The 27,817-nt window shown below is 48.3% G+C and overlaps 2 protein-coding genes across 4 annotated transcripts in view; one reads left to right on the top strand and one right to left on the bottom strand.

The window, feature by feature from the left end:
• LOC141133225 (adhesion G protein-coupled receptor E3-like) overlaps positions 1-27,817 on the bottom strand; it is a 455,441-nt gene that overhangs the window by 377,846 nt on the left and 49,778 nt on the right. For all 3 annotated transcript variants that reach the window (XM_073622475.1, XM_073622474.1, XM_073622476.1), the window contains exon 4: positions 21,241-21,399. In XM_073622475.1, coding sequence (XP_073478576.1) covers positions 21,241-21,399 — 159 coding nt within the window. The remainder of the gene's footprint in view (positions 1-21,240; positions 21,400-27,817) is intronic.
• The window catches only part of LOC141133227 (E3 SUMO-protein ligase ZBED1-like), a 227,489-nt gene that overhangs the window by 185,364 nt on the left and 14,308 nt on the right, over positions 1-27,817 (top strand). The window lies entirely within an intron of this gene.

Below are 27,817 nucleotides of genomic sequence, written 5' to 3'. Positions count from 1 at the left end.
CTACAACTTACAGTACATCATCTGTGCAGACTGACGGCGGGACTGGAGGAGATTCTACTGTGCTGTTAAGAGCGGCCCTGCCCCCTCCCTTCTCTGTTTTGATCCACCCCCCCCCATCCTCTGCTCTCCTAGATGGGAGGGGGTGGGGATCCTGTGTGGCCGATGCGTGTCAGTTGTAAAGCAGGGAGAAGAAAACAGCGCCAGTGGTGGGGGGGTTGAATTTTCTGCCTGAAAAAAGCCCTGCTGGTGCCCGCGTCAGCGCGCCCCTGCCAGGAAAGTTGATGGAGTCAAGTGGCTCCTCACCAGGACACCGAGATTTACATCAAATCCCGGAACGGTCCCAGGAAATCCTGGACGGTTGGGAGGTATGCTCACTATGTTACAGCTCTGGGGCAGCAGTAAAGCATCACCATTGTCAGTGCTGCAAAGCAGAGCCTGTGTATGTAGTGCGCAAATAGGGCTCCCCCCTATGAACATATGTCATTCCAAACTATACATAGATATAATGTTTATAACCCAACACGAACATAAATTGTTAATGTTATTTACATAATAACTAATCTCTTACACGAATATCTAAAAATCATTGAAAAGGTTATGCAATCTCTTTAAACATGTTTTAAACTAGAACAGTGCCAACTTTTTGTTTTCTAGTGGTTAGCAGTGTTAATTTTGATTGTCAAAAAAAGTTTGTTTTTTGACAAACTAAAACATTAATGAATGAAAACGAAATGAAAATGTGAGGCATGCGTTTACCCTTGTGAACTAACTTCCGGTTTCCACGGAGTTCCACCTGCTTCTGCTCCCAGCAAGCAAGCGACTGTGCAGCCAGCATTATAGGCCTCCGAGTCCTCAGACGACTGCCCAGAGCAGCACTGTGCATTTAAAGGCCAGTTACAGGGGATGTTTCAGCTTGAGGGCCACAGGTTGAGCACCCATGGGCTAGTCAATATGTCATTTACTGGCCCCTTCCTTTTCTAAATGGTTAAAGAAAGTACCCCCCCCCCCGGTACTATGGGACTTTAAGGGCGAACTTTTGAAAACAAAGTATTTTGAAACATAGAAAAATGTATTATTTTATAGGTTAAAAAGTGTGATGGTGTGAAACAACACCGTACATAATAAAACAGTACATAATGTACATATAGTATGAGAGAAACACTTCTATAGCCCGACGTGTTTGAAGAATTTCGGGATGAATCCCTTCTTCAGGGCAAAAAAAAGAAAGAAGGGATTCACCCCGAAATTCCCAAAACGCGTTGGGCTATAGGAGAAGTGTTTCTTACATACTATATGTATATTATGTACTGTTTTATGTACGGTGTTGTTTCACACCATCACACTTTTTAACATATAAAATAATACATTTTTCTATGTTTCAAAATACTTTGTTTTCAAAAGTTTGCCCTTAAAGTCCCATAGTACCGGGGGGTACTTTTTTTCTTTAACCATACAATATATTGGGATGTTGGCAACAGAAAATTGAGTTTTCTCATTCTCCATAGTGGTTCCCTTTCTATAATTCCCTTTCTAAATTAACATAGTGAACACACTGGCTCTCTGTGTTCATTCATAGCTGAAGCATATTAAACTGTGATTAGTATGCTTCAACTTGTGAATGAACAGGAAGCTGCTCAGCACAGAGCTCCTCCCATTCATTCCCTGTGCAGTGCAGCTGAGGCTGCAGAGAAAGAGAGGTGTGTTTGAGCTTTGGGGTGCACACCCTAATAAAATGGGCTACGCACACCTATGACCTATAGGTAAGCCCTATTATAGGCTTACCTATAGGTTCAACTTGAAAATGGAGGTTTACAACCTCTTTCAGAAAATGGTTTTCTATAATGTAAAGAGACTGTAGCTTATACATTAAAATATAAACTGTATTTGAGATTACTACTAAGAGAAGCTCTAAATCAGAGCCCTTCAGCTTTTACCTGGTTATCAATCTCCAGTGTTATCTTCTACTGCTGTAATGGGTGTGAACAAGTAACATGATGAACATAACTTTCTTTGCAGTGTGCTCTTGCCTCTGTTCTCTCACCTGTACATCCATTTTCTGTTCTGTTATCCAGGGCCGATCCTAGGGTCACAGACGCCTGGGTACAGAAATTTTTCTGGCGCCCCTACATGGGCGTGGTCATCTTACCAACTCCTCCCCTTTACAAGTGTTTCTATGGCAACGACTCAAACACAGAGATGCTCCCCTAAGAATTTTTCATTACCCTGGGATCCTTCCATGATCTTTTAACAATAAAGAAAATACAGGAAGAGCGTACACTAATGAGACCTGGAGGGGAGTCTCTCTGATGCACACAGAGAGGGCTTCTGTTAGAGAGTCTGTTAGGAAGAGCCCCCAGACATAGTACAGGAGACGGTCAGAGACTGCAGACATGATATAAGAGACGGTCAGAGACTGCAGTTATGGTACAGGAGATGGTCAAAGACTGCAGACATAGTACAGGAGATGGTCAGAGACTGTAGACATGATACAAGAGATGGTCAGAGACTGCAGACATAGTACTTGAGATGGTCAGAGACTGTAGACATGATACAAGAGATGGTCAGAGACTGCAGACATAGTACAGGAGACGGTCAGAGACTGCAGACATGATATAAGAGACGGTCAGAGACTGCAGTTATGGTACAGGAGATGGTCAAAGACTGCAGACATAGTACAGGAGATGGTCAGAGACTGTAGACATGATACAAGAGATGGTCAGAGACTGCAGACATAGTACTTGAGATGGTCAGAGACTGTAGACATGATACAAGAGATGGTCAGGGACTGCAGACATAGTACAGGAGATGGTCAGAGACTGCAGACACGATACAAGAGATGTTCAGAGACTGTAGTTATGATACAAGAGACGGTCAGAGACTGCAGATATAATACAGGAGGTGGTCAGAGACTGCAGACATAGTACAAGAGACAGTCAGAGACTGCAGACATAGTACAGGAGACAGTCAGAGACTGCAGACTTAATGCAGGAGATGGTCAGAGACTGCAGACATAGTACAGGAGATGGTCAGAGACTGCAGACATAATACAAGAGATGGTCAGAGACTGCAGACATGATACAAGAGATGGTCAGAGACTGCAATTATAGTACAGGAGATGGTCAGAGACTGCAGACATACTACAGGAGACAGTCAGAGACTGCAGACATAGTACAGGAGACAGTCAGAGACTGCAGACATTGTACAGGAGATGATCGGAGACTGCAGATATAGCACAGAAGATGATCGGAGACTGCAGACATAGTACAGAAGATGATCGGAGACTGCAGACATAGTACAGGAGATGGTCAGAGACTGCAGACATACTACAGGAGATGGTCAGAGACTGCAGACACACTACAGGAGATGGTCAGAGACTGCAGACATAGTACAGGAGATGATCAGAGACTGCAGACATACTACAGGAGATGGTCAGAGACTGCAGACATGATACAAGAGACGGTCAGAGACTGCAGACATACTACAGGAGATGGTCAGAGACTGCAGACATAGTACAGGAGACAATCAGAGACTACAGACATAGTACAGGAGATGATCAGAGACTGCAGACATGATACAAGAGATGGTCAGAGACTGCAGATATACTACAGGAGATGGTCAGAGACTGCAGACATAGTACAGGAGATGATCAGAGACTGCAGGCATACTACAGGAGACAGTCAGAGACTGCAGACATACTACAGGAGACAGTCAGAGACTGCAGACATAGTACAGGAGATTATCAGAGACTGCAGACATACTACAGGAGATGGTCAGAGACTGCAGACATGATACAAGAGATGTTTAGAGACTGCAATCATGGTACAGGAGATGGTCAGAGACTGCAGACATAATACAAGAGATGGTCAGAGATTGCAGACATGATACAATAGATGGTCAGAGACTGCAATCATAGTACAGGAGACGATCAGAGACTGCAGACATACTACAGGAGACAGTCAGAGACGGCAGACATACTACAGGAGACAGTCAGAGGCTGCAGACATACTACAGGAGATGGTCAGAGACTGCAGACATACTACAGGAGACAGTCAGAGAGGGCAGACATACTACAGGAGACAGTCAGAGACTGCAGACATACTACAGGAGACGGTCAGAGACTACAGACATACTACAGGAGACAGTCAGAGACTGCAGACATACTACAGGAGACAGTCAGAGACTCCAGACATACTACAGGAGATGGTCAGAGACTGAAGACATAGTACAGGAGACGGTCATAGACTGCAGACATAGTACAGGAGATGGTCAGAGACTGCAGATATAATACAGGAGACAGTCAGAGACTGCAGACATACTACAGGAGATGGTCAGAGACTGCAGAAATAGTACAGGAGACGGTGAGAGACTGCAGACATAGTACAGGAGATGGTCAGAGACTGCAGACATAGTACAGGAGACGGTCAGAGACTGCAGACATGATATAAGAGACGGTCAAAGACTGCAGTCATGGTACAGGAGATGGTCAAAGACTGCAGACATAGTACAGGAGATGGTCAGAGACTGCAGACATGATACAAGAGCTGGTCAGAGACTGCAGACATAGTACAGGAGATGGTCAGAGACTGTAGACGTGATACAAGAGATGGTCAGAGACTGCAGACATAGTACAGGAGATGGTCAGAGACTGTAGACGTGATACAAGAGATGGTCAGAGACTGCAGACATAGTACAGGAGATGGTCAGAGACTGCAGACATGATACAAGAGATGGTCAGAGACTGTAGTTATGATACAAGAGACGGTCAGAGACTGCAATCATGGTACAGGAGATGGTCAGAGACTGCAGATATAATACCGGAGGTGGTCAGAGACTGCAGACATAGTACAGGAGACAGTCAGAGACTGCAGACATAGTACAGGAGACAGTCAGAGACTGCAGACATACTACAGGAGATGGTCAGAGACTGCAGACATAGTACAGGAGATGGTCAGAGACTGCAGACATAATACAAGAGATGGTCAGAGACTGCAGACATGATACAAGAGATGGTCAGAGACTGCAATTATAGTACAGGAGATGGTCAGAGACTGCAGACATACTACAGGAGACAGTCAGAGACTGCAGACATACTACAGAAGACAGTCAAAGACTGCAGACATACTACAGGAGACGGTCAGAGACTGCAGACATACTACAGGAGATGGTCAGAAACTGCAGACATAGTACAGGAGACGGTCAGAGACTGCAGTCATAGTACAGGAGATGGTCAGAGACTGCAATCATAGTACAGGAGATGGTCAGAGACTGCAGATATAATACAGGAGACAGTCAGAGACTGCAGACATACTACAGGAGATGGTCAGAGACTGCAGAAATAGTACAGGAGATGGCGAGAGACTGCAGACATAGTACAGGTGATGGTCAGAGACTGCAGTTCCTCTGGATGTTATTAGATAATGGCCGATCTGCCCTCTCACCTGACCCAGCGATACAGCAACGGTTCCTCTGATCACGCTGAATTGCCCGTGGCGACTCCGCTGGGTAGCACCCAGATCTGTATTCCTGCAATGACTCCATTCCTTTCTCCGTCAGGGATGGCGATAGGCTGTGTGGCTTTCCTTCTGGTGGTGCAGGGCAGCGGGGTTCTCTCTCTGATGGTGTTCTCTCAGCACTGTCTTCTCCCTCTGGAGTCCTGGGTGCACTTCCCTGAAAGCTTTCACAGGCTCCTGTCTCTCTCTCTCTCATTCAGCTGAGCATGCTGTGTGGGCTGCAGTTTCCGTGTTACAGTGGGGCTGCCAGTCCTCGGGACTATATGTCCCACAATCCTCTTCTCTGCTTCTCTTTCTATTCTATTTCTTCCCTGGCCGATATGAAGGCGGGGGAAGAAACATAGAGGGCAGCTGTGCTGTCAAGCGCCGCTCACTAGTACAGCAGCGCACACGAGGAGGAGAGGGAGGGGGGAAAGAAGAGCCCGCAGCTGCATTGGCGTCACTAGGGTTGGGGTCACCCCCTCTTCCACCAACTATAGACGCCCCTGAGTACAGACCCCCCTCCACCAAGTATAGACCCCCCTCCGTCAGTGCAGAACCCCTCCCTCAGTACAGACCTTCTTCAGTACAGACCCCCCCAGGAAAACCACCCCCCTCCATCAGTATAGACCCCCCAAGGACAAACCACCCCCCTCCATTAGTACAGACCCCCCAGGAAACCCCCCTCCATTAGTACAGACCCCCCAGGACAGACCCCCCTCCATTAGTACAGACCCCCCAGGACAAACCACCCCCCTCCATTAGTACAGACCCCCCCAGGACAGACGCCCCCTCCATTAGTACAGACTCCCCCAGGACAAACCACCCTCCATTAGTACAGACCCCCCAGGACAAACCCCCCTCCATTAGTACAGACCCCCCCTCCATTAGTACAGCCCCCCCAGGACAGACCCTCCCTCCATTAGTACAGACCTCCCCAGGACAAACCCCCCTCCATTAATACAGACCCCCCAGGACAGATCCTCCCCTCCATTAGTACAGACCCCCCAGGACAGACCCCCCTCCATTAGTACAGACCCCCCTCCATTAGTACAGACCCCCCAGGACAGACCCCCTATTAGTACAGACCCCCTCCATTAGTACAGACCCCCCTCCATTAGTACAGACCCCCCACGACAGACCCCCCTCCATTAGTACAGACCCCCCCAGGACAAACCCCCCTCCATTAGTACAGACCCCCCTCCATTAGTACAGACACCCCCAGGACAGACATCCCCCTCCATTAGTACACCCCCCAGGACAAACCCCCCTCCATTAGTACAGACCACCCCAGGACAAACCCCCCTCTATTAGTACAGACCCCCCTCCATTAGTATAGACCCCCCCTCCATTAGTACAGACCCCCAGGACAGACCCCCCCATTAGTACAGACCCCCCTCTATTAGTACAGACCCCCCCAGGACAGACCCCCCTCCATTAGTAAAGACTTCCTCCATTAGTACAAAGCCCCCAGGACAGACCCCCCATCCATTTCTACAGACCACCCTCCATTATTACAGACCCCCCATTAGTACAGACCCCCCAGGACAGACCCCCCTCCATTAGTACAGACCCCCCAGGACAGACCCCCCCTCCATAAGTACAGACCCTACCCCTCCATTAGTACAGACCCCCCTCCATTAGTGCAGAACCCCAGGACAGACCCCCCTCCATTAGTACAGACCCCCAGGACAGACCCCCCTTCATTAGTACAGACCCCCCAGGACAGACCCCCCTCCATTAGTACAGACCCCCCTCCATTAGGACAGACCCTCCCTCCATTAGTACAGACCCCCCCAAGGACAGACCCCCCTCCATTTGGACAGACCCCCCTCCATTAGTACAGACCCCCCTCCATTTGGACAGACCCCCCCTCCATTAGTACAGACCCCCCCAGGACAGACCCCCTTCCATTAGTACAGACCCCCCTGGCCCCCTCCATTAGTACAGACCCCCCAGGACAGACCCCCCTCCATTAGTACAGACCCCCAGGACAGACCCCCCCGGCCCCCTTCATTAGTACAGACCCCCAGGACAGACCCCCCCTCCATTAGTACAGAACCCCAGGACAGACCCCCCTCCATTAGTACAGACCCCCAGGACAGACCCCCCTCCATTAGTACAGACCCCCCAGGACAGACCCCCTCCATTAGTACAGACCCCCCTCCATTAGTACAGACCCCCAGGACAGCCCCCCCTATTAGTACAGACCCCCCAAGGACAGACCCCCCTCCATTTGGACAGACCCCCCCTCCATTAGTACAGACCCCCCCAGGACAGACCCACCCTCCATTAGTACAGACCCCCCAGGACAGACCCCCCCTCCATTAGTACAGACCCCCCAGGACAAACCCCCCTCCATTAGTACAGACTCCCCTCCATTAGTACAGACACCCCCAGGACAGACCTCCCCCTCCATTAGTACACCCCCCAGGACAAACCCCCCTCCATTAGTACAGACCACCCCAGGACAAACCCCCCTCTATTAGTACAGACCCCCCTCCATTAGTACAGACACCCAGGACAGACCCCCCCATTAGTACAGACCCCCCTCTATTAGTACAGACCCCCCAAGGACAGACCCCCCTCCATTAGTAAAGACTTCCTCCATTAGTACAAAGCCCCCAGGACAGACCCCCCATCCATTAGTACAGATCCCCCTCCATTAGTACAGACCCCCCTCCATTATTACAGACCCCCCATTAGTACAGACCCCCCCAGGACAGACCCCCCTCCATTAGTACAGACCCCCCAGGACAGACCCCCCTCCATTAGTACAGACCCTACCCCTCCATTAGTACAGACCCCCAGGACAGACCCCCCTCCATTAGTACAGACCCCCCTCCATTAGTACAGACCCCCCAGGACAGGCCCCCCCTCCATTAGTACAGACCTCCCAAGGACAGACCCCCCTCCATTTGGACAGACCCCCCTCCATTAGTACAGACCCCCCCAGGACAGACCCCCCTCCATTTGGACAGACCCCCCCTCCATTAGTACAGACCCCCCCAGGACAGACCCCCTTCCATTAGTACAGACCCCCCTGGCCCCCTCCATTAGTACAGACCCCCCAGGACAGACCCCCCCGGGCCCCTCCATTAGTTCAGACCCCCAGGACAGACCCCCTGTGCCCCCTCCATTAGTACAGACCCCCAGGACAGACCCCCCTCCATTAGGGTACATAAAAACACACGGGCGGCAGCTTGAGAGGAGGGGACAGTGTGCAGCCGTACCGCCCAGGTGGAGAACAGTTCACAGCAGGCAGGAGTGAGAGGCACAGAGAGGAGGAGGAGAACGTGTCAGGCATGGACCACCCCCCCCCCAGAGACGTCACTGCGCGGCTGGTCTCTCTCCACACAGAGACCAGCCGCTCCACCTCCGATCTCATCTCTGGCTGCTCTCCTTCACTGACATGAGGAGGGGGGGTCTGTAGACATAATGGGGGGGGAATAAACAAAGATTGATGCAACTCTTCTAAACTTAGAAAATGAAGCAGAAGCTGCTCCTAACAAAAGAAGCACAAGCCCCTTTGTTAATTAGGACTGATCTGCTCCGTAATTTGTGCTGTGTCTGTCACAGTCACAGTCCAGAACAGTAGTTGGAGCTGCATGCTCCAAGTTTCTCTGTTCCTTCCCATCCCCCCACTTGGATGGGTGCAGGAGAGAGGAGAGAAGAGCTGTGCATGCTCTACTCTTATGAGCGGCAATAGGACAGCTCACATTCTGTACACCGACTTCAGAGCTGATAGGGATTGGTGGCAGTTTTCTATACAGAAAACTGCCATAATCTCTTTAGTGGCAGAAAACACTCCAGTTTCTGTTTAACTCTGAAATATAAACTGACGTAGGTGGTGTATATAGACTTGAATATGACTGGTTAGTTAATGTGGTGTAAGCTACTCCAGACAGTTTCCTGTATCGGTTTTAGAGGGCAGGAAGCTTAGTTAATTCACTGGAATGGCATGTGTTGTAGAACAATTGTAAATATGATTATCTAATATTAGTTGCGAGCCCAGCACCAGAGAACTGTATAGACGTGAAAAGATTTGTACAGACAGCAGTAACTTTTGCTAAATAAGTTGAGATGAAATGAAGGTAACACTGAAATTGTTCAGGTAACACTTTTACTTACTAAGCCCTTTAGGAGGCCATGGGTGACGGTCACCAGACTGCCATCAAAATATACTGTAAGTCAAAGATCCTGGAGACTATTTCCTGATAGTGCTATGTATAGTTTTGCCTCCTGACCACCGCATTGTTTAAAAGAAAGATAAATGGGCTTTTCCCCCCATGCTGACCTTATAAATTCAATATAAGCTTAAAGTGTCCAAATGACTCATGCAAACAATAATTAATGTATATTAACAGCTGCTGTGTACAACACAGAAAGTGTCAAATTGTTATATTATTTATACTACACAGTGCTCATTTGAATTAAAAAGTTAAGGCAATTAAAAAGTGCTTTTACACCATACACCCATACTGTACATACCAGTCCATATATCTTTAACAAACAAAACAAATTAGTGTCCATGCTCTTTTCAAAAATGCTTGCAATGTGTTTTTTATTCATCAATAAAGTGGCGTTTTTTTAAAGTGCCATCCAGTATATTATGTATCTTCAGTGTGTCTCTCCACCCACGTGTCACCACTATCAACAATACGAAGAACTCACCAGAGCTACATATGTGGCTAAAAACAAAGGGGATTATTTACGAAAGGCAAATCCACTTTGCACTACAAGTGCAAAGTGCCCTTTCAGTGCAATTTCAACTGCACTTTGCACTTGTAGTTTGCACTTGTAGTGCAAAGTGGATTTGCCTTTCGTAAATAACCCCCAAAGACTTTTAGGGCTAATAACACAAGATTTGCTGTGAATGTGAAATTGAAAACAAACTGAAGTTTGCCTAAATTAAGGATGCTGCAGAATTATTGATGGAATTTACCCTTGTGTTATAATCATCTGATATTTGCTGTGCTTCCTCATGAATTGTGTATAAAAATAAAGTGCTAACGTGTTGTATCATTCACTTATACACAGGGCCGGGACAAGAGGTGGGCAGGAGGGGCGGCTGCCCTGGGCACTGCGGTATAATGTGAGGTGGTGGGGGCACCACAAGGAGATTGGGGGGAGGGAATTTGTGTTCAGAGGGGGAATTTGAGAGGGGTGGCAGGGGTTAAGAATTGTTCTAGGGCAGTGATGGCGAACCTTGGCGCCCCAGATGTTTTGGAACTACATTTCCCATGATGCTCAACTACACTGCAGAGTGCATGAGCATCATGGGAAATGTAGTTCCAAAACATCTGGGGTGCCAAGCTTCGCCATCACTGTTCTAGGGAAAGCTGGGTAGGTGTGCTAGGAGTAGTGATTTGGGGGGATTTGTGTTGGGAGGGGAGATGGGTGAAGAGGATTTGTGCTAAGATCAGATTTTTTGGAGGGGGGTATTTGTGCTAGTAGGGTTGATTGGGGGGTATTTGTGCTAGGAGGGGGGAATTGGAGTGGGGGAAGAGGATTTGTGCTTGGAGGGGAAATGTGAAGGGTAGAGGATTTGTGCAAGGAGGGGGAAGGTTTTTTTTGGGGGGGATTTGTGCTGGGGGCATATAGGGTAAGATGATTTGAGCTGGGGGGGTTGGATGGGGAGATAAAGATTTAGGCCAGGAGGGGAGAATGTCAGCAGGGAGGGGTATGTGTACTGTGAGGGAGGGGGATTTATGCTTAGGAGTACAGGCATGCAGATTAGTGCTCAGTTTTATGGTGGTAGAGGGGATTTTTGCTGACACATATTTAAACATCTTGGGGAGGGGGCGCAATTTGGCATGTTCGCCCTGGGCCCCAGATGACCTTGTCCCTGCCCTGCTTATACATATATCCACATATTCAGCAATACATGTATTATCTACATTGCTTATACATATACAAAAATTAGGGGAGAGGAGAGAGAAGGAAGGATGGATTTGCTTCCCAATTATTACTGTTAATATTCTTGTTATATAAAGCTAGGGGTGTTAGACAATGTTTTTTTCAATCTGGATGGTAGGTCACATTCTTTATTCTTTTATGCAATATTAGAGCATATGATCTTGTTGATCATGCTAATGCTCCATGAGCTGTACATACAGTATAATGATTTTGCTGGAAATTATTTCAATGGTTCCTTCATGGAAAAAGGTTGAGAAAGGCTGGTTTATTGAGTTGTGCCTCATTATGAGAATGACTAGTCCTGTCCTTGAACTGTCTTCATTAACAAATGATGACCCAGAAGGACTAGAGAAGTTGCATACATACTGTACACTTGGGAGAAAAATGGTGATGGGGGAATGTCTCTCTGGAGGTAGGTGAGAGTATTGGAAAATTGCAATGATGGCTTCAAACATAGTAGATTGCCATAGTGTTGCCTGCAGATCTGTAGAGAACAAATGAGTTTAGGAATCCAGTTAATTCATAAATTGTATGATTCTCCGCGAATTGCAGATTTTTAAGTAGTTTGCTGCCTGTTTCACTAAATGAATTGCTTAAGAAGCTAAACAGATCCTGATTTTATACATTTATGGGGAGCCTTTCGCATTCCTCTTATAGGTTATTAAAGTTTTCCTTTGACTTATTAAAGCTCTAAGCCAGCTGCCTTGTGCTTTGCTTCTGGTAATGGAATTCTGTCCACTGTCACCTCTGTCCTTGTTATGTACGGTGTGTGAGGGGCAGGAAGGGTGAGGAGGGCAATGCTCACATAATATACTATTGAAGGAACCCTGACCATCACAGTGCAATTGTGATAAAATACACTTTTTATAGGGGGCGTGGCCTGGACATGGCTGAGTGAGGCTGCTTTTCCTGTGGGCTCCCGGCCTCGACCTCTTATCCCCGGCTTTTACACCACCAAAATCGGTATGCAAACAGCCAAAAAACACAGAACGAGAGCAGCTACCAGAGGGACCCCCTCAACCAAGAACACTGGTGAATTATTTCAAGTATTCACAGGAACTCTCCCCCGGAGCCAGAGTTGCGGCACCACGAGGCTCTCCATGTGAGAATAAGCAGAAGGCCCCTGCCAGAAATACCTATAGCCTTCCCACGGACCCTTCTTCATCACCCAGACTCTTAACGGGGACACTGGAGAACCCCCTATCGAGCGGGATGTCTTCCACCCTCCCAAACCGATTCCGATGGATCAGGATATCCGGGCACTATTGCAGGCACTCCCCACTAAATCTGACATTGAAACGATGATCCTCCGTCTTGAAAAGACTCACCGCCGAGACATACAGGAGGTGAGGGGTGAAGTTTCCAGCTTGTCAGAAAGGATAACAACGGGAGAGGTAGCGGTGTCGTCCCTGGAGGACAGAGTTTTAGCACTGGAACTCTCCCGGGATCTCCATAGGAATAATGCCATAGCCCTTCAACTTCACATCGAAGACATCGAAGACCGGAGCCGCCGGAACAACCTGCGGCTCCGGGGTATTCTTCAGACTGTAAACCCTGAGAGCCTGGCTGAAATAGTGACAGGAATTTTCCAAACTGTCCTAGATGACGCGATCATCGATATCGAGCTCGATAGAGTGCACAGAACCCTGGGGCCAAGATCGACAGATCCAAGCAATCCCCGCGATGTTGTATGCATGATCCTGCCCTAAATTGCATCCTCTTTTTTTTTTTGATCTTGCCATTATTCCATCCCTCCCTCTCCATTCATTTGCATCTTTCTTGATCCTGCCATAGATTCAACCCCCTTTTTTTTGTGATCCTGCTATTAATCCAATCCCCCTCTCCTTTGATCCTGCCATAAATTTCATACCTTTTTTGATCCCACCATCAATTGAATCCCCCCCTCTTTTTTTTTTTTCCCCTCTTCCTTCTTTTGATCCTGCCATCAACTGCATCTTTCCTCTTTGATCCTGCCATAATTCCATCCCTCCTTCTTCATTCATTGTATTTTTTTTTTTTTTCTTTTCCTTCTTTTGATCCTGCCATTAATCTTGACTTTAGATTTTGTTGCTACTACATAGTATTTTATTTGAACACTTTGAACATTTTCCTTTCCTTTAAGGAATATATTTCTCCCTTGGAGTAATAAGGTCCCAATATCTCATGTAGCATTTTTTCTACACATTACTTTTTGGCTCAACAAAATAACTTTTTATATTGCCTTTTTTTCCCTCTCCCTCTTCTAATGCTGGCTAAAAACGGGTGTAGTCACTAACCACTTGAATAATGGGTATCAATTAAATATGTTAATTTTCTGTGACACCAACTTGATAGGCCAATTTTGTAGAGATGGAGTTTGCATGTGTGTATGCGAGTATATATACATTTTGCCATATCTGTTTCAAACTAGCTACGACTAAGGCTATTGCCGAAACGCGTCAGCTTTATTGTTTTATTGTCACTCTGATGTACCAATAAACGTCACTTCAAGGATTACAGTTTTGCCGGCTCTCCTTATTACTGTTGTATGCAGACTACATCGCTATCTCCAGAAAGAGAACATACTGCGACGTGCCTGGGAACACGGGGACGTGGACACCAACGGATCGCAGGTTAGAATTCCAGAGCAACTCTGAGACGCCGGGCCATGTTGAAACCCCTTCTTGAATTGGCAAAGCAAAAGGGCTTCACTTACCGCTGGGGTTACCCACTTGCAGTGACTTTCCATAAGGACTCATCCGCATTCACTCTCCAGACTACTGTGGATCTCCCAGCCCTATTCCGCTTTCTGGCAATGGAGCCCATCCAGTTACCGGACTGGTTGCAAATTCTTCCACGTCCAGATCGGGCCCTTAAGCTGCCCGAGGTCCACTACAGCCACGTCCTCGTGGAAGGAGAAGACATTGATCCGCCTTGGGTGGAGCCCCACGTGAGTAGACCTCGGATGGTGGTTCCCTAGTTACCCCCACGTCCCCCCCCATGGTTCCTGAGACTGACTGTCCCCGCTGCCTCGACCTCGGAAAGTCCTACTATTCCCATCCCCTACCCCTGTATGGGTACTTAGTGACATAATGTGGGATTTTTGTTCCCCCACCTTCAAACCTCCGGCTGCCCATACGATTGGAGGGGTCTTGACTTTTGAGTCCACACGGCTGCAAGCTGCAGATCCCTCCCTGGGATCCGTACCAACCCATCACAGCTTTAATTGCCTGATTAAGACTCTGCCAGGATGTTGGACAGCAACGGTGAAGGGGGTATGCTGCTTGTTCAAGCACTGATGGCGGTTACACAGCCTTGATTTTGGGAAGACTGTCACAATAGGTCTGGTAGATTTTCTGGGTGAGCCTACGAGACCCCCATACAGCACCGCTACGCCAATATCCCATAGGAACTATAAAGCACAGCGGAAAGGTGGACCGTCTTCCTCTATCAACTAATTTAATCCTGGCATACAAAGTGGGGATGGGAGGATGAGAGAGAGGGATATATCCCTCCTTGTGGGGTCCCAGAGGCACCCATTCCACTGAGCTTTCCTATTTACCTCCCCTAATGTGGCCTCATGGAATGCAGGTGGAACATACATTATACGGACCACAGGAGACCTCATAGACTCAGGGCCTCACCATAGGGGGATACAGGAGAGACTTAAGTCCCCCCGGACGAGTTAGAAGGGGTCTGCCATTTCAGATAGTTATACTTATTATGTTAGCACTATGCTATTGTTCAGGTTTATTTTGCTTACTGTTATTTGTTGTACCTGAAACGATTCATATCTCTTATATGTCTTAAATGCCTACAGATAAAAAAATAGAATACCGATTTATAATGTGTCTTTTACATTTGCTGGGGGTGGGTGGGGAGTCCTGGGGGCCCACATCCCGGTTGTGTCCATCCACTAACCCACTTAGGACGGCGCTGCATACTCAGCCTTTTTCTGAGTAGCGCCCTAGCAAATTTTTTCTTCCTCTCTTAGCAACTTTTATTTGCTGCACATTCTTGTGTCAGCCTCCTAATTTTCTGATAACTCTCCCTCCATTCTCTCGGGGATCACCCACCCCAAAATATTCCCACCTATTTTTTTTCTCACACTACCCTTACCTTTTTAACTGTCACTGATTTACCACTCTTACCCCCCCCCCGCCCATTCGCGAACATGGACGCTCTAAACATCATATCTTTAAATGCAAAAGGACTGAACACACCAGAAAAGCGGAGGTTGCTGCTGCATGACATGAAACGTTTGAAAGCAGATATCATCCTACTGCAGGAAACGCATTTTAGGGAAAATAACATACCAATACTCTAAAACAAATTCTATCCCATTGTATACCATTCCACCAACGCCCAAGCTAAATCCAGAGGGGTCTCGATCCTACTCTCAGCTAAGATAACATGGACATGTTTAGCCATGAAAACCGACCCAGACAGGCGATACCTATTCCTAAAAGGCCAGATAGGAGACATAAAGGTGACCCTTGCAAATCTGTATGCCCCAAACGATCATCAAGACACATTCATAACGAGACGCCTAGAACAACTTGCGTATTTTGCTGAAGGACAGCTGATTGTAGGAGGAGACCTGAATACTCCCTTAATACCGACCGAAGACACGTCCTCTGGCACATCGTCCACTTCTCGGGACTCACGCAAACGCATCAATACGGCATTACATTCGGCACAATTGATAGACGTTTGGCATCTCTTTCATCCGGGAGAAAGAGATTATACATTCTTCTCTCGTCCCGATCAGACTTAGGCCCCATTCACACTAGCGCGTTTTTTGATGCATTTTGCATTTTGCAGAAATGCACGGGAATTTTTTAACATGGGTTCCTATGGAACATGTTCACATCAATGCTTTTTTGTATCTCTGCGTTTTTGGAAAGGGTCGGGGACTTTTTTTCATGCAAAAAGCAGCGTTTTGCATGTAATGGTTTTCAATGGACAAGCATCAAAAACGCAAGTGCACCGTTTTTGCAGCGTTTTTGATGCGTTTTTGGTGCGTTTTTGCCGTTTTTTTTTTTTTTTTTTTTTATTTTTTTTTTTTTGTAATTTTTTTTTAAGACTGTAAAAAAAAATGAAAAAAAAAAAAAAAAAAAAAAAAACGCAAAACGCAAATCGCGGCAAAAACGCGGCAAAAACGCCGCAAAAACGTGGCAAAAACGCGGCTCAAAAACGTGGCAAGCATGAAAAAAAACCCTCCAAAAACGCTCAAAAGCAACATGCATAGGTGTGAATCGAGCCTAACTCCCGTATTGACTATTTTTTGGTCCCCCATAAAAATGTACAAGCAATCGTTAATACTACCATAGAGTCCATCACATGGTCAGACCACTCCCCGATCACAATGCGCTATGCCATTACTGACATACACACAACACCACGACCGCCATGGAGATTGAACAAAAGCTTACTGCAAGACCCGGAGGTCGTTGCAGATGTAACAAAGGAAATTGGGCAATACTGTGACTCCAATGGCACCCCTGACAGTGACAGGGGTCTGGTGTGGGAAGCACATAAGGCCGTGATCCGTGGTGTGCTTATTAAACACGGATCCAGATTAAAGCGACAAAGGACAGAACTACTAACCACACTCCTCCAGAAACTACAAACACTAGAGACAAGACACAAAGTAACCCCGACGAAGGAACTAGGGGCCGAGCTTGACATTACCCGCAAACAGGTCACGGATTTATTACACTTTAAGGCCAAGGCGGCGCTACAAATATGCCGTAAAAATGTCTACGAATCAGGCAACAAATGCGGAAGGATGCTAGCTCGGTCCCTACAATTACAAAAATTAGCATCTTACATACCACAGATTGTCACCCCCTCAGGGCATAAGGCCACCCTACCCAAGAAAATAACTGAAGAGTTTAGGTCTTACTATGATTCTCTATATAACTTACGTACGATGCATCCAACCACAAACAATACGTCAGAATATATAGCCTCCTCATTGATGCCAACCTTACCTGTAGAAACAAAGGAATTGCTTGAGGAACCCATAACACTACCCGAAATTCAACTAGCCCTTCGTGTTGTTAAACAGGGAAAGGCGCCAGGACCGGACGGTTTGACCTCCACATACTATAAAACATTCTTACCCTCATTAGGCAAACATCTAATTACACTATTTAATGATCTAGGTTCAGGCTCAAAACTGCACCCCTCCACTTTGCAGGCGCAGATCTCGGTGATACCGAAAGAGGGTAAAGACCCAACCCAATGCGCCAGTTATCGCCCGATTTCCCTCCTGAACGCTGATCTAAAACTTTTCACCAAAATCATAGCCTCAAGACTACAACAACACCTACCATATCTGATACACCTGGATCAGGTTGGGTTTGTCCCGACTAGAGAGGCTAGAGACAACACCATTAAAGTCCTGAACTTACTTCACATAGCAAATAGCGATAAAACACCATGTATATTCTTCAGCATAGACGCTGAGAAAGCGTTCGATCGCATACAGTGGCGTTTTCTATTTGAAACACTGAAACATATAGGAATAGGAAAAGTTGTTTAACTGGATTACAGCATCATACTCCAACCCGTCAGGCCAGAGTAAGGGCAAATGGTGTTGTCTCTGACCCATTCCTAATAACCAATGGAACCAGACAGGGTTGCCCACTCTGGCCTTTGCTATTTGCCTTGTCACTAGAACCCTTCCTATGCCATGTGAGATTAAACCCTGATATCACAGAAGTTGAGGTAAATGGTTTGCAACATAAAGTGTCCGCTTATGCGGATGACTTGATGTTTTCCATTACAAAACCAAACATATCTCTCCCTAACTTAATGAAAGAGTTTGAGATCTACGGACAACTATCTAACCTGAAAATAAATTTTAATAAATCAGAAGCAATGGGCATAGGAATACCTCACTTACAGCTTACAAATCTTAAAAATAGCTTTAACCTGAAATGGACTGACACAACGCTGAAATATTTAGGTACCTACATCCCCCCGAAACTCTCCCAACTATTCAAACTTAATTTCCCACCCCTACTGAAAAAGGTCCAAACATTACTCCACAGCTGGAACAACGGCCTGCATTCTTGGTTTGGTCGTTGTAATATTTTGAAAATGATGATCCTACCTAAATTTTTGTACCTCCTACAAGCCCTACCAAAACACATACCTGCAAATTACTTCAAACAAATACATTCCACATTCTTAACCTTTCTGTGGGCAGAGAAGAGACCCCGACTTCCTAGGAAAACGCTATCACTCCCAAAACAATACAGTGGGCTGGCTCTGCCAGAGATCAAAACATACTATCATGCAATCCACTTAAGTAGACTTATTGACTGGTGCCGACATAAAGAGACCAAATTGTGGCCGCAACTAGAGCAAGCACAAACTGATATATCTCTTTATATAGGCCCATGGTGTTGCTCAACACTCCCTCCTCATCTCCGGTGCCAGCCCTTGATCGGAAACACTATTAAGATATGTACGCGCTTACTGACGCAAACATCTCTCTCCACTAAGAACTCACCATTGAGACGCATAATTGGCAATCCCCAATTTGAACCCGGATTAAAAGATCCTAAATTTCAAATGCTAAAAGACTCAGGAAAATACGAAGCCTCCCACTTTAGTACTCTAGGAAGGTGGGTAACGCTTGCCGAACTCTCGGATCCGAATGGCCTATATCGCCTGGATTTTTTGAGAGCACGGCAACTTTCACACTTCCTCAACAGCTTGACGCCCCCGACTGTCAGCTCACAACCTCTCACTACCTATGAGGAAATTTGTTCGGAAGCTGGGGTGCTGCTACACACGCTATCCCTGACTTATAACATGTTGGTCATCCCACCAGAGGACTACCAACACCCCAGCGTCACCAAATGGGAGAAAGACCTGAACTGTTACTTTAACGCACACAAACAACAACACATCCTCCAATTTATACACAAGTCCTCCATATGTACAAAATCACAGGAGACTAACTATAAAATCTTTACGCGTTGGTACAGAACCCCAGCTTTATTGCATACATTTTTTCCAGGAACATCAGACTTATGTTGGAGATGCCAACAAGACAAAGGTACATTGTTACACATATTCTGGTCCTGCCCCGATTACGGAATTCTTGGGGGGAAGTCCGACGGATAGTACAAATTCACCGATCGCATTGTCCCTGATGACCCAGCATACTTCCTCCTACACGTTACTAACACCCCGTCACACATTTATAAAAAGTCAATTGTACGCCATTTACTCGACGCTGCTAAAGCCTGTATTCCTCTTCACTGGAAATCTCCCCACCCGCCCTCCATTGCCTTATGGCTCAAAAAAATAGACGAAATTAACAAACTGGAAGACCCAATCCTCACAAATCAAAACAGAGGAGAAGCATATTCTCAGACATGGCAATTATGGAATATGTTCCAATACTCAGTAGAGAGACAAGCCCTTAGGGGTGGAGACCCAAATACTTGAGTAATACTGGAATAAACCGTAGAATTCACCCATAATAGACTGCTAACCAAACGTCCAGTCCACAGCTTTAATAGATGGACTGGAGACTCCTAGTTTGCGAATACCATTTACACCCCCCCTTTTTTTCTCTCTCTCTTTTTTCCTTTTCTAACTTCCTCTCCTAACCCCACTATGATAAAAAACTGTGAAAAAAGGAAGGGGACAGGACACACGGACATACACTACCCAGACCTGTTACATCTATTCTAGCTGAACACCCACACTACAATAGAAATGCATATCAATGTGATTAACCACTTCCCTTCCCGCGTATGTACATATGACGTCCACAGATGGGATCTCCCATCCTGGGTGGACGTCATATGACGGCCTCGGGTTCCCGGCCGCCTAGAGGGCGCGCGCGCGCGCGCGTCGCGTTGCTCGGGTCCCGGTGCATGTGCCCGGCGGCCGCGATGTCCGCCAGGCACCCGCGATTGCCCGTTAACCGGGCCGGACCGTGGATCTCTGTGTGTAAACATGTGAATGGTCCCAAAAATGTGTCAAAAGTGTCCGATGTCGCAGTATTACTAGTAAAAAAAAAAAAAAATCTTTTTTTTTTAAAAATGCCATAAATCTATCCCGTATTTTATAGACGCTATAACTTTTGCGCAAACCAATCAATATACGCTTATTGCGATTTTTTTTACCAAAAATATGTAGAAGAATACATATCGGCCGAAACTGAGGAAAAAATTAGTTTTTTTTTTTTTAAATTGGGATATTTATTATAGCAAAAAGTAAAAAATATTGTGTTTTTTTCAAAATTGTTGCTCTTCTTTTGTTTATAGCGCAAAAAATAAAAACTGCAGAGGTGATCAAACACCACCAAAAGAAAGCTCTATTTGTGGGGGAAAAAAATGACGTCAATTTTGTTTGGGTACAATGTCGCACGACCGCGCAATTGTCGTTTAAAGTGCGTCAGCGCTGAAAACTAAAAATTGGTCTGGGAAGGAAGGGGGTGAAAATGCCCAGTATTGAACCGGTTAAGCTAGCAAGCTAGCACTTGGGAAGTTTTCTCTTATTGGGAGCCGCCTAATATTTTATATCTCTGATATGTATCAGTTTCTATACATAAGGCTTTCCATGCTCTCCACATAATGTACATAGCTATATCCCATTGTGACGTTCATGTAAATGTTTGTATCACACTGTTTCGTTGATAAGCTTGTTGTGCTGGTCCCTGTGGACCTGTTTCCTGGAATAAATAAAAAATTAAAAAAATACACTTTTTATGACCCTGGATTCAATTGGATATCACTAGAATATAAATAAAGATAAAAAAACTTGATGAAAATATGCTGTGTACTCTTCTATGCTGCGTACTCTTGCCTTGATCACTCACCTGAACATTGGTTCTCTGTTATGTTATTGGATGGACAGAACTTTGTTTCATTTCCTCTGCGGAAGCCTTTGTTACACTCACAGAAATATCCTCCATCTGTGTTGTTACAATTTGCCTGGGTGCTACAATTATGGATGTCTTCAATACACTCCTGTATATCTACAAAAAAACAAAGTGAGACACATAACTCATCTGTCAGTGTAAACAGTGGGACTCAATAACAAACTCTGCACTCATGGCTTCATTTATTCTCTGGTCAACCTCAGGCTTTTGTGATTGGTTGGCTACTAGAGATGGGTGGAGTGATTTTGTCAAAATGATTTCACATTAAAATTACCTATTTAATTACATGGCAACAAACAGGCAATCATTACAATATGCTCACAACAAACAAATCATGACAATAACTGGGCAGCAATCAGGCAATTGTTATTATAGGTGAGCAATAAAAGAGCAGTCATTTCAATCTGTAGGCAACAGATGGGCAATGATTACAACACACAGGAAACAAACTGGCATTTGTTACAAAACATGGGCAACAAGCAGGCAATTATTGCTATAAACAGGCAACAAACAAGCAATTGTTATAATGTAATACGTGGACAGGAAACAGGCAATCATGACAATCATGAGCAACATAGAGGACATTGTTACAATACATGGGAAGTCAACACAGATTTGTGAATTGTGACAATATATGGGCAAGAAACAGGCAACCATAGGAATATGTGGGTATATTGCAATAATTGACTGAGAAATAAACTTCTATTATGATCAGGAGCACTGTAAAGCAATAAATGATGGCTTTTGTAACCTGTGTGCTAACTACTTATTTGCACTTCAGTCATTGTTTGCACACTGGACCAAAGTATTCATTCATCCCACTTACACCCACCGACAACTTTATTAGGTACACCTTACTAGTATTGGGTTAGACCCCCTTTTGCCTTTAGAACTGCCTTAATTCTTTGTGGAATAGATTCAACAATGGAAACATTCCTCAGAGATTTTGGTCTATATTGACATAATGGCATCACACAGTTGCTGCAGATTTGTCAGCTGCACATCCATGATGCGAATCGCCCATTCCACCACATCCCAAAGGTTGGATTGAGATCTGGTGACTGTGGAGGCCATTGGAGTACAGTGACCTCCTTGTCATGTTCAAGAAACCAGTGGTGAGATGATTTGAGCTTTGTGACATGGTGCATTATGCCCTGTACACACGATAAGATTTTCAGATGGAAAATGTGTGATAGGACCTTGTTGTCGGAAATTCCGACCGTGTGTAGGCTCCATCACACATTTTCCATAGGAATTTCCGACACACAAAGTTTGAGAGCTTGCTATAAAATTTTCAGACAACAAAATCTGTTGTTGGAAATTCCGATCGTGTGTACACAAATCCGACGCACAAAGTGCCACGCATGCTCAGAATAAATTAAAAGACGAAAGCTATTGGCTACTGCCCCATTTATAGTCCCGACGTACGTGTTTTACTTCACTGCTTTCAGAACGATCAGATTTTCCGACAACTTTGTGTGACCGTGTGTATGCAAATCAAGTTTGAGCCAACATCCGTCGGAAAAAATCCATGAATTTTGTTGTCGGAATGTGCGATCAATGTCCGACCGTGTGTACAGGGCATTATCCTGCTGGAAGGAGCCATCAGAGGATGGGTACACTATAGTCATAAAGAGATGGACATGGTCAGCAACTATAATGAGGTAGGCCTGTTGCATTTAAATGATGCTCAATTGGTACTAAGGGGCAGGATGGATCCATGTTTTCATGTTGTTTACACCAAATTCTGACCCCACCATCTGAATGTCACAGCTGAAATTGAGACTCATCAGACCAGGCAACATTTTTCCAATCTTCTATTGTCCAATTTTGGTGAGCCGGAGCAAATTGTAGTCTCAGTTTCCTGTTATTAGCTGACAGGAGTGGCACCCGGTGTGGTCTTCTGCTGCTGTTTCAAGGTTGGATGTGTTGTGCATTCAGAAATGGTATTCTGCATACCTTGGTTGTAATAAGTGGTTATTTGAGTTACTGTTGCCTTTCTATCATCTCGAACCAGTCTGCCCATTCTCCTCTGACCTGTGACAACAACAAGGCATTTCCATCCACACAACTGCCACTCACTGGATATTTTCTCTTTTTCGGGCCATTCTCTGTAAACCCTAGAGATGGTTGTACGTGAAAATCCCAGTAGATCAGCAATTTTTGAAATACTCAGACCAGCCCATCTGGCACCAACAACCATGTCACGGTCAAAGTCACTTAAATCCTCATTCTTCCCTATTCCGATGTTTGAACTTCAGCAAGTCGTATTTACCACATCTACATTCCTAAATGCATTGAGTTACTGCCATATGATTGGCTGATTAGCAATTTGTGTTAACAAGCATTTGAACAGGTTTGCCTAATAAAGTGTCCAGCGAGTGTAATATTGCCTATAGTTCTTATGAACTTATAGTTCTGCAATTTGCAGCATTAAAATTAGCTCATGAGTTCAAGCTCTTGTGTTGTCCTGGCCGTCTTTTCGTATGGGCACGCTGGGCATTTGCCCGGGGGCCCCACTTGCCTGGGGGGCCCCACCGGGGCCGTCTTTCTGAGCGGGCACCACTGGGCCGTTTACCTGGGGCTCCAGGCCTCTTCCAGGGCCGGCGCGCCGCTACCTGCAGGAGTGTGTACCAGAGGTGGAGAAGGAATGTCTGCTGCCGGGGATCGTGCAGGGGCGCGGGGAGGGAACTATCGCATGCAGTACACTGACAGATCCCTCCCCCGGCTCCCCCAGCTGCAGAGCTGTTTGGTGGCTCAGGGCTCTGATTGATGCCGAGGAGCTGGCCCGCCTCCTTCATTGTCAATGGTCGGGACTTGTGAGGGGGTGGGGTGGAGCTGCCGGCCTCAGGGATGATCGTACGGTCCCTCTGGGCAGAGCAACATGGAGGTAAAAAAGGCTCTAAAAATGCGGTTTTCTTTTTTATGCAGCCACTGAACCGAGAGAAATTGGGTTAAAAACTGCTCTGCTTGATTTCTTACAAAAACCAGATACCATCTTGAGCGTTGTCAACTTTATTAGTCCTATCTTTAGACTTTTACATATAAGTAAAAAAGTTCTGTTAGCTGACAAAGATCAAGATGGTATCTGTTTTCTCCTGTAGCGCTGTCCTCACTAAAAATTTTTAACCCAATTTCTCCCAGTCCCCTGCTGTCACCCAGTCCCCTGCTGTCACCATTCCCCTGCCGTCGCCCAGTCCTCTGCTGTCGCCCAGTCCACTGCTGTCACCAGTCCCCTGCTGTCACCATTCCCCTGCCGTCGCCCAGTCCTCTGCTGTCGCCCAGTCCACTGCTGTCGCCCAGTCCCCTGCTGTCGCCCAGTCCCCTGCTGTCGCTCAGTCCCCTGCTGTCAACCAGTCCCCTGATATTGCTCAGTCCCCTGCTGTCGCTCAGTCCCCTGCTGTCAACCAGTCCCCTGATATTGCTCAGTCCCCTGCTGTCGCCCAGTCCCCTGCTGTCACCCAGTCCACTGCTGTCGCCCAGTCCCCTGCTGTCACTCAGTCCCCTGCTGTCGCCCAGTCCCCCGCTGTCGCCCAGTCCTCTGCTGTCGCCTAGTCCCCTGCTGTCTCCCAGTCCTCTGCTGTCGCGCAGTCCTCTGCTGTCACCAATCCCCTGCTGTTGCCCAGTCCCCTGCTGTCACCCAGTCCCCTGCTGTCGCCTAGTCCCCTGCTGTCACCCAGTCCCCTGCTGTCACCAGTCCCCTGCTGTCACCCAGTCCCCTGCTGTCACCAGTCCCCAGCTGTCGCCCAGTCCTCTGCTGTCACCAGTCCCCTGCTGTCACCAGTCCCCTGCTGTCACCCAGTCCCCTGCTGTTGCCCAGTCCTCTGCTGTCACTCAGTCCCCTGCTGTCGCCTAGTCCCCTGCTGTCGCCCAGTCCTCTGCTGTCACCCAGTCCTCTGCTGTCACCAGTCCCCTGCTGTCACCCAGTCCCCTGCTGTCACTAGTCCCCTGCTGTCACCCAGTCCCCTACTGTCACCAGTCCCCTGCTGTCACCCAGTCCTCTGCTGTCACCAGTCCCCTGCTGTCACCCAGTCCCCTGCTGTCACCACTCCCCTGCAGTCACCAAGTCCCCTGCTGTCACCAGTCCCCTGCTGTCACCCAGTCCCCCGCTGTCACCCAGTCCCCTGCTGTCGCCGAGTCCTCTGCTGTCGCCCAGTCCACTGCTGTCGCCCAGTCCCCTGCTGTCACTCAGTCCCCTGCTGTCACCCGGTCCTCTGCTGTCACCCAGTCCCCTGATATCGCTCAGTCCCCTGCTGTCACCCAGTCCCCTGCTGTCACCAGTCCCCTGCTGTCACCCAGTCCCCTGCTGTCACCAGTCCCCTGCTGTCACCATTCCCCTGCCGTTGCCCAGTCCTCTGCTGTCGCCCAGTCCACTGCTGTCGCCCAGTCCCCAAAGATCAAGATGGTATCTGTTTTCTCCTGTAGCGCTGTTCCTCCTAAAAATTTTTAACCCAATTTCTCCCAGTCCTCTGCTGTCACCCAGTCCCCTGCTGTCCCCAGTCCCCTGCTGTCACCTAGTCCCCTGCTGTCGCCCAGTCCTCTGCTGTCACCCAGTCCTCTGCTGTCACTCAGTCCCCTGCTGTCGCCTAGTCCCCTGCTGTCACCCAGTCCTCTGCTGTCGCCCAGTCCACTGCTGTCACCCAGTCCCCTGCTGTCACTCAGTCCCCTGCTGTCGCCCAGTCCCCCGCTGTCGCCCAGTCCTCTGCTGTCGCCCAGTCCTCTGCTGTCACCAGTCCCCTGCTGTCGCCTAGTCCTCTGCTGTCGCCCAGTCCTCTGCTGTCACCCAGTCCCCTGATATCGCTCAGTCCCCTGCTGTCGCCCAGTCCCCTGCTGTCACCCAGTCCCCTGCTGTCACCCAGTCCCCTGCTGTCACCATTCCCCTGCCGTCGCCCAGTCCTCTGCTATCACTCAGTGCCCTGTTGTCGCCCAGTCCCCTGCTGTCGCCCAGACCCCTGCTGTCACCCAGTCCCCTGCTGTCACCCAGTCCTCTGCTGTCACCCAGTCCCCTGCTGTCACCAGTCCCCCGCTGTCACCCAGTCCCCCGCTGTCACCCAGTCCCCTGCTGTCGCCCAGTCCACTGCTGTCGCCCAGTCCGCTGCTGTCACTCAGTCCCCTGCTGTCATCCAGTCCCCTGCTGTCACCCAGTCCTCTGCTGTCACCCAGTCCCCTGATATCGCCCAATCCCCTGCTGTCACCCAGTCCCCTGCTGTCACCCAGTCCCCCGCTGTCGCCCAGTCCCCTGCTGTCGCCCAGTCCCCTGCTGTCGCCCAGTCCCCCGCTGTCGCCCAGTCCCCCGCTGTCACCCAGTCCCTGCTGTCACTCAGTGCCGTGTTGTCGCCCAGTCCCCTGCTGTCGCCCAGACCCCTGCTGTCACCCAGTCCTCTGCTGTCACCCAGTCCCTTGCTGTCGCCCAGTCCCCTGCTGTCACCCAGTCCCCTGCTGTCGCCCAGTCCTCTGCTGGCGCCCAGTCCCCTGCTGTCGCCCAGTCCCCCGCTGTCACCCAGTCCCTGCTGCCACTCAGTCCCCTGCTGTCGCCCAGTCCCCTGCTGTCACCCAGTCACCTGCTGTCACCAGTCCCCTGCTGTCACCCAGTCCCCTGCTGTCACCAGTCCCCCACTGTCACCCAGTCCCCCGCTGTCACCCAGTCCCCCGCTGTCACCCAGTCCTCTGCTGTCGCCCAGTCCACTGCTGTCACCCAGTCCCCTGCTGTCACCCAGTCCCCTGCTGTCGCCCAGTCCTCTGCTGTCGCCCAGTCCCCTGCTGTCGCCCAGTCCCCTGCTGTCGCCCAGTCCCCCGCTGTCACCCAGTCCCTGCTATCACTCAGTGCCGTGTTGTCGCCCAGTCCCCTGCTGTCGCCCAGACCCCTGCTGTCATCCAGTCACCTGCTGTCACCAGTCCCCTGCTGTCACCCAGTCCCCTGCTGTCACCAGTCCCCCACTGTCACCCAGTCCCCAGCTGTCACCCAGTCCCCTGCTGTCACCCAGTCCTCTGCTGTCACCCTGTCCCCTGATATCGCTCAGTCCCCTGCTGTTGCCCAGTCCCCTGCTGTCACCCAGTCCCCTGCTGTCGCCCAGTCCCCTGCTGTCGCCCAGTCCTCTGCTGTCGCCCAGTCCCCTGCTGTTGCCCAGTCCCCCGCTGTCACCCAGTCCCTGCTGTCACTCAGTGCCCTGCTGTCACCCAGTCCCCTGCTGTCGCCCAGTCCCCTGCTGTCGCCCAGTCCTCTGCTGTCATCCAGTCCCCTGATATCGCACAGTCCCCTGCTGTCGCCCATTCCTCTGCTGTCACAAAGTCCCCTGCTGTCGCCCAGTCCCCTGCTGTTGCCCAGTCCCCTGCTGTCACCCAGTCCTCTGCTGTCACCCAGGCCCCCGGCTGTCACCCAGTCCCCTGCTGTCGCCCAGTCCTCTGCTGTCGCCCAGTCCCCTGCTGTCACCCAGTCCCCTGCTGTTGCCCAGTCCCCCGCTGTCACCCAGTCCCTGCTGTCACTCAGTGCCCTGCTGTCGCCCAGTCCCCTGCT

Source organism: Aquarana catesbeiana, linkage group LG03, assembly GCF_042186555.1.
Source record: "Aquarana catesbeiana isolate 2022-GZ linkage group LG03, ASM4218655v1, whole genome shotgun sequence".
Lineage (NCBI taxonomy): Eukaryota > Metazoa > Chordata > Amphibia > Anura > Ranidae > Aquarana > Aquarana catesbeiana.
The sequence above is the reverse complement of the archived record's forward strand: the minus strand, read 5'-3'. Positions and strand labels throughout refer to the sequence as shown.